Source organism: Lactuca serriola, chromosome 9, assembly GCF_051521515.1.
Source record: "Lactuca serriola cultivar US96UC23 chromosome 9, Lser_US96UC23_V15, whole genome shotgun sequence".
NCBI lineage: Eukaryota > Viridiplantae > Streptophyta > Magnoliopsida > Asterales > Asteraceae > Lactuca > Lactuca serriola.
This window is the reverse complement of record NC_136416.1, coordinates 220,248,233-220,257,654: the sequence shown is the minus strand read 5'-3', so window position 1 is coordinate 220,257,654 and position 9,422 is coordinate 220,248,233. Positions and strand designations below refer to the sequence as shown.

At 33.2% G+C, this 9,422-nt stretch overlaps 2 protein-coding genes across 2 annotated transcripts; one reads left to right on the top strand and one right to left on the bottom strand.

Moving 5' to 3' along the window:
* The first annotated feature begins 2,459 nt into the window (after positions 1-2,459).
* On the top strand, positions 2,460-3,519 carry LOC145074500 (uncharacterized). Its single transcript, XM_079020864.1, has 3 exons — positions 2,460-2,527; positions 2,614-2,727; positions 2,790-3,519. Exons 1-3 carry the CDS (start codon positions 2,498-2,500, stop codon positions 3,342-3,344), a joined length of 699 nt encoding a protein of 232 aa, XP_078876990.1. The 5' UTR covers positions 2,460-2,497; the 3' UTR covers positions 3,345-3,519.
* Positions 3,520-3,883: 364 nt separating this feature from the next.
* Positions 3,884-6,847, bottom strand: LOC145076585 (uncharacterized). Its single transcript, XM_079022407.1, has 7 exons — positions 5,782-6,847; positions 5,385-5,683; positions 5,157-5,295; positions 5,067-5,069; positions 4,933-5,036; positions 4,743-4,869; positions 3,884-4,649 (listed from the first exon to the last, which is right to left on the bottom strand). The coding sequence occupies exons 1-7, from the start codon at positions 6,827-6,829 to the stop codon at positions 4,339-4,341; spliced, it is 2,031 nt and encodes a 676-aa protein (XP_078878533.1). The 5' UTR covers positions 6,830-6,847; the 3' UTR covers positions 3,884-4,338.
* Between the last annotated feature and the right edge of the window lie 2,575 nt (positions 6,848-9,422).

The window sequence follows — 9,422 nt, the reverse complement described above, 5'->3', positions numbered from 1 at the left end:
ATTCCAAATAATAAATAAAGTATGACCGAATAATATTTATGGTTTTTAGGAAAAGTATTACTTCCTGAAACTGTTTTTAGAAGTAAAATATATAAAAATAAGTAGTTTTGAAGGAAAAAATGTTAGAAACTTGGCAAACATGAAAAAAAAAAAATCAAAAGTGGAAAAGTTTCTTTTTGACACTTTTTTTTTTTTTTTGATAAAATGCATTTCCTTTGAAACCTGAATAATAACTAATATATAAATAATTCTGAAATAACTAAGAAACTCATATATATGTATATTTTTTATTATAATTATAGGTCCTCGTTACAACTTACAACATAAAAGGACACAAATTGCCCAATCATATTGCGACTATTACACATTGTTATATATGACATATATATACAAGGGACTAATTATCGTAAATAAATTATATATATATATATATATATATATATATATATATATATATATATATATATATATATATATATATATATATATATATATATATATGGATTAAGTGTACGTATAAAGTATGAATTAAAGTCAAATGTGAAGTCAATTGTAACAGATTTTCCCGCTTTTGTTGTTTCTACTTGAAACCCTACTTACTAATTAGTAATTACTATACGTAGTACAGAGACCTGTAAATTAAAAGAAACACAATATTGATTTTTTCATGTTTTGAATTAATTAAGGAGGCAAATTGAAAATGGAGCAAAAGGCAAAGGCAGCAGCAAGAGACAAATATCCGAAGGCCAAAATTGAAGAACCAAATCTGCGGTTACCCAAAGCGTTGCTGAAGCCTGATAGTGATTCCACAGCCGATGATCTCACCTATATGAAAATTTTTGGTAAGCAGTTGAATATATGTATGTATGATTATTCAATATCACCACCGATTCTCCTTTTCCTTTGGATTTTTGTCATTAGTTTGTTTTCTCGATTATATATATATATATATATATATATATATATATATATATATATATATATATATATATATATATATATATATATATATATATATATATATATATGTATAAATTTCAAATTTAATTCCCTTGGTGCAAATCTTTTCTCTCTTTTCCCCCAAAATACCCTTTTTGTATGATGTGTACGTTTCTTTAAAATAATCTCTAGCTAGATTTATTTCATTTATTTGTTGGATCAAAGATCAAATGTAATCAATGCTTTTTTTTTTTGTGTGTCAATTATCAGAAGATGATGCACGGAGAGCTCAGCATCTTGCTGAGGCAATTGCTGGAGGGGCGAAACTTGATAGGAAAGTGTATCGCATTCGTAATAAAGAAGTAAGTAAATATGTGACACCACGCCACACAATTAATAATTAATAACATATATGCAACTCAATAAGTTTTAATTGTTCTCTTGCTGATAAACATAAATAATTAATTTGTATCCTGCTCTTAATTTTTCTATATATGTTAATTCTCAGCTAGTCAAATTCATTGGGAAAGATTTTGAAGGGATGAGTGAAGTTCATAAAGCCTCAAAAGCCACAATTGGGATCTTAGCTGATTCTGAATCCAATCTTCATAGTCATTCATATATTGATTTGGTGGGTACTGTTGAAGAAGTTAATTCTGCTGAAGGACTCATCTTAGATAACATACTAAAGGTGAGATCATAATTAATTGAATTATTAATTTCCATAATGAAAATCAGCTAGAATCCAATGGCATTATTAATTCATGCATGCATGCATGTATGTCTTCTGCTTCAATTCTGTACAGAGGGTATGTTTGTTGGGTTGGTGTGTGGGACAAAAGTTTGCAATATTTAATTTGTCCCATTCAGATTCCGATATGTAAATTAATTTTAACTATTAATTGTTCCAACTTCAAATTTATATACGCATGGTTATCAGCTCTTGCCAAGGAGATTAATTTGAAGATTAATATATTAGTCTCATATATGATCGATATATACCACTTAACTTAACTTAACTTTTTGTAATTTTAGGTTTATATATAGTTGCATACTTACACTTGCCCATATTAATTAATTTGTATGTGGTTCATTCTTTGTAGACATATAGTACATTGGCTTATCCAGTAATTCTGATGCCGCCAACCATTTATGGGGACCACATCATCATTCCTGTCAACAAGGTGATAATTAACTTACACTTTTTTTTTTTTTTTTTTAATTAATTGTAAAATGAATGTTTGTTTTGGAAGAATGGAATCAAGTTATCATTAGTTATTACTAGTCACTTCGACAGGAAATTGAAGGAATGAAGCTTAATGATAGTAGCAAACAGTTTTTAAAAGAAAAGAATTGAATTCATTGTAAGGATGAAAATTGGAAGGTTTCCAACAAAATGAAATGGAATCTTGAATTTCAATTCACATCACATGCACTCTTAATCTGCTGCCCAAAAGCCTGAACTGGAGGGTATTTTGGTGTTTGATTACTTGTCTAAAGCTGTGTGTCTATATAGGTTATTGGTGTCCTTGGGAGCTTCGGCACTAATATCTTGAGGATGGAAATGGAGTCTGGTGCATGGATAAAGGTTTGTTACACGCATCTTGATCTTGACATATAATTAATTATTAATGGGTATTATATATTAAAATTAATTATGGAATGAATGTTCAGATTGAAGCTGGTGCCCCTCCTGGTGGTTCAGAACGGGAGAGATTGATCAATGTATTTGGTCCACGAGAGAATGTCAGCAAGGCCATCAAATTAATTCGGGCAGTAACCTACGAGGTGAGTTTGTTAATTTATAATTTATAGTATAAAGTAATGAAGGTTTTAATATAATTATGCAGCCCACGGAAGGTTCTGCAGCACAAGAGGAATTGTGGCGGGAGTTTAATGAGCCTTGTTGGCGTGAGTTTTTTGAACGCAATGAATTAGCTGAAGAAGCCGCCATGCTCAAGGAAAAACCAAAGCAACAGGTTGCCGGGGAATCAGAAAAGCAGCAGCAGCCGGTTTTGTCTGATCATCATAGTAAGAACAAATCTGGTGATGATGGGGAATCAGAAAAGACCAAGTCAAAAAAACCTCTTTCAGAAAGAAAGAAGGCGCAACATCAACATGGATTGAGTCAAACTTTTCTAAGAAGGAAATCTCTATCAGAGGGTTCTAAAAGAACTTCTCTATCAGCTGGTGAAGAACCTAGTTTGAGTCAAACTTTTGGACGCTTGAAAATTGGTGGTGGTAAATCCGGTGATCAATTGGAAAAAGGGAAGAAGCAGCAGGCTGAGGAAGGTGGTTCAAATTCAAATGTAAAAGAAAAAGAGCATCATGCTAAAGAAGAAGCTGAAGGTGATGAACCAAAAGAGAAAAGTGACAAGGATGTTTCTGCAAAGAATAAGGAATAGGAATCTCAAGGATCAGCAGAGTGAACATTGTGTGCCCCACTCCCACGTATACAAATGGTATTAGATATTGTGCAAAAAAACATACTAGTATAACAAACTCTCTTTAGGTAATCATGCATGCATCAAACATGAATGATTCGAATATAGCTGATACAAAATGGTTATGAATTTTTCTTGTGTCAAATTTGCAAATAACAATTTAGAGTTGGTTCCAATATATATGGTATATTTGTTAAAATGGTGATATAACAAAATAGTAAGTACAAATTTCCAAACATGAAAAAGAGTTGAATTAATGATATGCTAAGAATTCCAACAACACTCTAGTCCATGGAAATGGAACTCCGGTGCATGGATGTTTTGACCAAAGAGTGATTTCAGAAGAAAACTTGAATATACAACACAAGTTTAAAATCCAAATTTTGAAAACTTTAGCCAGTGTTTTTGTACTTTTGTGTATAAAAAAGTTGTAATGAGTCTTATTCATTACAACCATGTATTTTATTTTATATATCTTTTTCTTATTAAGGCATTGTACCTTGAATCAAACATGATTATAAATATTCACAAAAGATCACCATTGTTTACAAAATAAAATATGGTAATGACATTCAATTCATCTATTAAAAAAAAACCCATCATAATACGTTTCATCTAATTACCTCAATATTTAGTGAAGTTGAAGTGTGTTCTTCAAGTACCCTTTCACTTGTTCTTTTTGGTTGTGATTCAAATATATAACTTTGAAAAAGCTATTTGTAACCCCTATATGAAATTCCCAAATTGCCCTTAGGATTGTGAAAGGTTGGACTCTGGCCTTTTTAATTCTTCATGTTGAGCCCATCATTGTAATACCTTTGCATAAGTTTGATCCTAAAATTAGCTGCTGAATGCATCTTGTAGCTATGAAGAAACAAACTTAGCGATGCCTCCATACAACACAGAACAGAACACATGTCATGTATTAATTTGCTAGCCAATGATTTATGAGTCCTCACCATATAGTATTAATTTGTTCCAAGCTCTGAAAAACTTCTTCACTTGAAGGCCTGTCTTTACGATCCATAGCTACACATCTTAATGCTAATGCTGCACATGCAAAAGCAGCTTCTAAGGGGTAATTTTGTCCAAGACGCACATCCATTATCTTGTTTAGCTTCATTCTATCTGTTAGGAATGGAGTTGCCCATTTTACCAAACTAAAATCATGAATGTGTCGCTTCATTTCCCATGCTTGTTGGCCTGTTAGGGTTTCCAACAACACCACTCCCAAACTATACACATCACTCTTCACACTCAAATGACCTGTTGTAACATTAAACTCTACTTCATTACTCTTTATACTATAGTAGTAATTACTAATTAGTACCCATAAATATACTAATACATGTTACATACCATTGCTTAGATACGCTGGATCTAAATAACCTAATGTGCCCATAATAATGCGTGTAGAAGCATCTATTTTTCGGATTTCAGGACCAAATCTTGCCAACCCAAAATCCCCGATTTTGGCATTAAAATCCTGGAAAAATAACAATTAAAATAAAACAAAACCTAAAATCTTAAGTAGCTTAAGAGTGAGTACCTGATCCAACAAAATGTTAGAGGTTTTAACATCACGGTGTATGACTTGATCTTTTGAGGAATGCATATAAGCAAGTCCACGGGCTACTCCTATCATTATCATAACTCATGTTCTCCATGAAAGTGGTGTGGAAACATCTACAAATTCAACTTTTGAGTAAAAATATATAGCTTTTTTTTTTGAGAAGGAGTCAAGAAAGCATTTTATTATTATTATTATTATACCTCCAAATAAGAAGTGGCCAAGATTTCGGTTCTGCATGTACTCGTAAACAAGCAAGCATTTGTGTTCCTTATCATCGCAGTATCCCAAAAGATTAATAATATTTGGATGATCCAACCTTCCTAAAATGGCCACCACGCTCTGATGTCACAAAATTTTTTAAGTTACATTCATAAAAAAAAAAATCATTAGTATCGTTTCATTCACACTTATGTATGTATATCTATTACCTGCCATTCTGGAAGACCTTGACTGTACCTTTTAACAGCAACAGGAATTCCAACACCTTCTGTTGTTGATGGGGCCAATGTGTTCTTGTCAACCCAACCTAAGAACACCTCTCCGAAACCTCCCATACCCAACAGCAAATCTTGACTAAAATTTCTTGTAGCCTTTCCTAAATCACCAAACTTGAATACTTTCAAACTTGGAATAGGAATTCTGAAATCTTTGTTGAAAGCCCCTATAGTATCACCGAGGTTTCTATTGTTGTCCTTGCTATTACTTAATACCTTTGAATCATCATTGGCTGAAATAATTGAATACAAACAGATCATTATATATAGTCGCTATTAAAAGAATCTATATAATGCTTGTAAGTAGTATTACTAGTATAGCTTAAAATACCATTGGAGGGGAAAGGAAACAAAAACATATGTAGCATTCTTCCAAATATTGTTCTACTAGCAACCTTCAAGGAGCTATTGGTTTTCTCTTGTAAGGTCAATACAAAATCTAGACTTACCACAACCTCAGCCATGGTAGGACGCTGCTTTGGATTGATATGCAAACATCTCTCTGCAATTCTAACAAACCCCTTCAAACATTTTGGGGATATTTCACCCCTTATGTCATAATCAATTACACGCTTCAAATTGCCTTCTTTGATAGATTCTTGAACCCATCTTGCTAAATTATGTTGCTCTTCATCAAGACTTTCATCCACTGCACGCTTCCTAGACAACACTTCCAACAATACCACGCCAAATGCGTACACGTCAGATTTCCTTGTGAGCCTTCCATTGAAGAAATAATCAGGATCGAGATACCCAAACGTGCCTTTAACAAGTGTGTTCACATAAGTCGATCGTTGATTCGTTGGACCAATTTTGGACAACCCAAAGTCTGAAATTTTAGCTGCCCAGTTTTCACTCAACAAGATATTTGACGTCTTGACATCACGATGTATAACACCAAAGTCAACCCCCATACCAGTGTGGAGGTAGTCTAACCCACGGGCAGCTCCTATGCAGATCTTGAGTCGTTGAAGCCATGAAAGATGGGTACCAAGTTTATGGAGGTGGTCTTCGAGTGTTCCATTGGGCATATATTCATAGATCAGCAGCATCTCTTTTTCATGATTACAGTAACCAAACAAAGATACAAGGTGACAGTGACGCAAGGTTGAAAGCATCTCAACTTCTGCCCAGAACTCTGTTGAACCTTGAGCGGACATGGAATCCAATCGTTTAACGGCGGCAACGGCAACGATTGTTCCGTTGATAACGTTTCCTTTGTAAACTTTTCCAAACCCCCCGTGCCCGATTACTAAAGATTCGTTGAAGTTGTCAGTTGCTAAGAGAATCTCAGGAAAATTGAAAAGACGGCATGGTTGTGACGAGTCTAAGGAGGAGGAGGTGGAGGGTTGCTTGCCATCGCCGGTAGCAGTGGACATAATTATCAATCAATAAGAAGTTGAAGGGGGTGTTTGTTTTATGGCTAAATAAACACCCCTAAATACTTTACTTTTTTTATTATGATTAGTCAAATGTATTTATTAGCTAATATAGTAATTACTTTTTAACTTTTAATTAAAAAAACGTAATCTTCTAAAACATGATTAAGAAAAGAAATATCTAATCTTTTAGCCCATTATACAATCCAAGCTCATCTCTTTTTTTAACGCAAAACCCTAAAGCCTTGTCATCACATTAATCTCGATTTTTTTAGTTTTCTATGTTGTTCCCTATGTTGTGGCCACCAAAGACCACCGTCACTATCAGACTAGACCTTCGCCACCACCGGATAACTACCTTCACTCATCGCTGGCCTAACCAAACCAACTCATTTGATCTGTATTTCTTTCTTTCTCTCGATCTGGTAGGCAATAAGTAGCCGACGATTGGAATAGCGGCGCCATTAGAGAACTGTCGCCACCGGAGCATTGTTGCCACTGAACCAGTGTTGCTCGGTCTCTATCTCCATCTGTTTCTTCCTATAGATATTTCTTCCTCACAGTCACGAACTCTCTCTTTTATCTTTCTGTTTTTTCTACACCGTGGACCAACGTTAATACAGGTGGTTGCCGGTAGGCTGCCGATGTTTTCTAAGCGGTGGTCGGCCGTTGTTGTAGGCGGCAAAGGTAGTGGTTGGTCGTTGATTGGGATGTTACGTTGCTAGAATAATTTAAATAAATAATTAATTGTATTTAAAATTCACAAATTACAATGCTCACATAAATGTTTCTGGCTTTTTACACATTTTCCCATATTTAGGGTATGTTTTTAGTAGTAAATGTTTGACTTAAAAAATAGAGTGTTTATGGGTTGTGTGTTTAGTAGCTATCTTTGGAAAAGATAAAAGCCCAAAGATGTTTGGTAAAAACATAAAGATCTTATAAAAGGTACTTTTTGATATAAGGAAAATGAAATTTTTGGAAAAGTTAGGTACACCTAACTTTTTGCAAAAGTTAGGTACACCTAACTTTTTGCAACTTTTCCTAAAAAGACTTTTGCCCTCTCAAAAGCTAAATCAAACACCCCCGAAGTAGAAAAAGAAGTAGAAGCAAAGACAGAGTTCGCAATCGTTGTTAACCATGGATGATATTTGGGGCATTCTAAATACACCGTATTAAAACCATTGTCAACTCAAAACCACCAAAATAAAAGTCAAAGTAAAAAAATATTAATAATGCAATAATCGTGAAAGGTGAAACAGGAACGACAAATTTATGATTGCTTCGACAAATTTTAAAATCATTCACTTTGCTATATATATATATATATATATATATATATATATATATATATATATATATATATATATATATACTTATTTGGGTCGTGATAATCACGGCCCTAGTGAATTAATCAATAAGCTATTTTATGTGATTTTAGGTAAATACGTTTTTACTGACAGTTTGAGTTTTTAGTTCAATTTCTTTTGTTGCTCAGAATAATAGAATCGAAGATAACTACTTTATAAATGGAATGTTTCATATTACTTATGGAGTAAATAATTATAATTTTTAAAGCATATATTTATACTTTGAACATGTGCACTTATTGTTAAATATCCTTGCATAACATTAGTCTGCTGTTAAATACCTAGATTGTACAAATAGGAAGCAATGGTAAAATGGTCATGTATTCATTTGAAATATTACATAGGAAATAGTTTATTTCTTTTTAAAAGTATGTTTCAGGTCCATGAAATCAAGTTTATTAGTATAACCATATGCTAAAATTAACAAATAGCCTTCGATATACTAACCTGAGTAGCCAAATACTTCACCAATTCAAGCATCTCTAGGAAAACCTATCTTTCAAAGGACTTATCGATTTGCATCCCCGAGCGAGCCCCTATACTTGAACAATACGTTCCCCTGTAGATGAAGGATAAAGTTAGTCCCATTCAGTTTTATCCCAGATCCAAGAACATACTATATATGCATTGTGTCCTTATCCTTCTGATAGAAAGAAATAGTATAGAAGGTAAACAAATTTCAATAGTTTTTCAACATTTACTTTCTCTTACCCATGGTAAATTCTTTTTGGTTATTGTATTTTCTTTTGTTGATGCTCTTTTAAATTGTTAATGAGATATGATAGTATCCCATTATCTAATAGGGATCTGATATAAGGTGCTCTTGCGTTGCTATTGTTTTAGGTGGCTATATTCAACACTTCTTAATTGCTTGATTTTAGATGTTATGTAGCGATTCAAATTGAAGGTCTTCCTATGGCTGTTTAGCCATACATGTAATATTCAAGACTATAGAACTTGAGATAAAAGCTTATGGTAGATTTTTTGAATAATGGGATTCACATGAAGGTCTTCCTATATATGTAGATGCTTTTATTTATTCTCGGTCCTCCATATGATTTCTAATTGTCGTCTCCGAAATTGACATGAAGGCAAAACAACTATCACCTATAAGGAATGGGAACATGGACCAAAGGTTTGCTATTTCTGCATTTAAACTAATTACTGCAACCAAAATCCATGATAATTACTTAAAGATCTTTTGATGTTAGAAAATTTATATT

Bases quoted from the DNA above. Each gene is read 5' to 3' on its own strand.
- LOC145076585 (XM_079022407.1), bottom strand. From the start codon at position 6,829: ATGTCCACTGCTACCGGCGATGGCAAGCAACCCTCCACCTCCTCCTCC. The intron at 5,296-5,384 runs GTAATAGATATA...TTGTGACATCAG, and splicing joins AAGGTCTTCCAGAATGGCAG to AGCGTGGTGGCCATTTTAGG. The intron at 4,650-4,742 runs GTATGTAACATG...ATGTTACAACAG, and splicing joins TCCAGCGTATCTAAGCAATG to GTCATTTGAGTGTGAAGAGT.
- LOC145074500 (XM_079020864.1), top strand. From the start codon at position 2,498: ATGGAAATGGAGTCTGGTGCATGGATAAAG. The intron at 2,528-2,613 runs GTTTGTTACACG...ATGAATGTTCAG, and splicing joins AGTCTGGTGCATGGATAAAG to ATTGAAGCTGGTGCCCCTCC. The intron at 2,728-2,789 runs GTGAGTTTGTTA...ATAATTATGCAG, and splicing joins TTCGGGCAGTAACCTACGAG to CCCACGGAAGGTTCTGCAGC.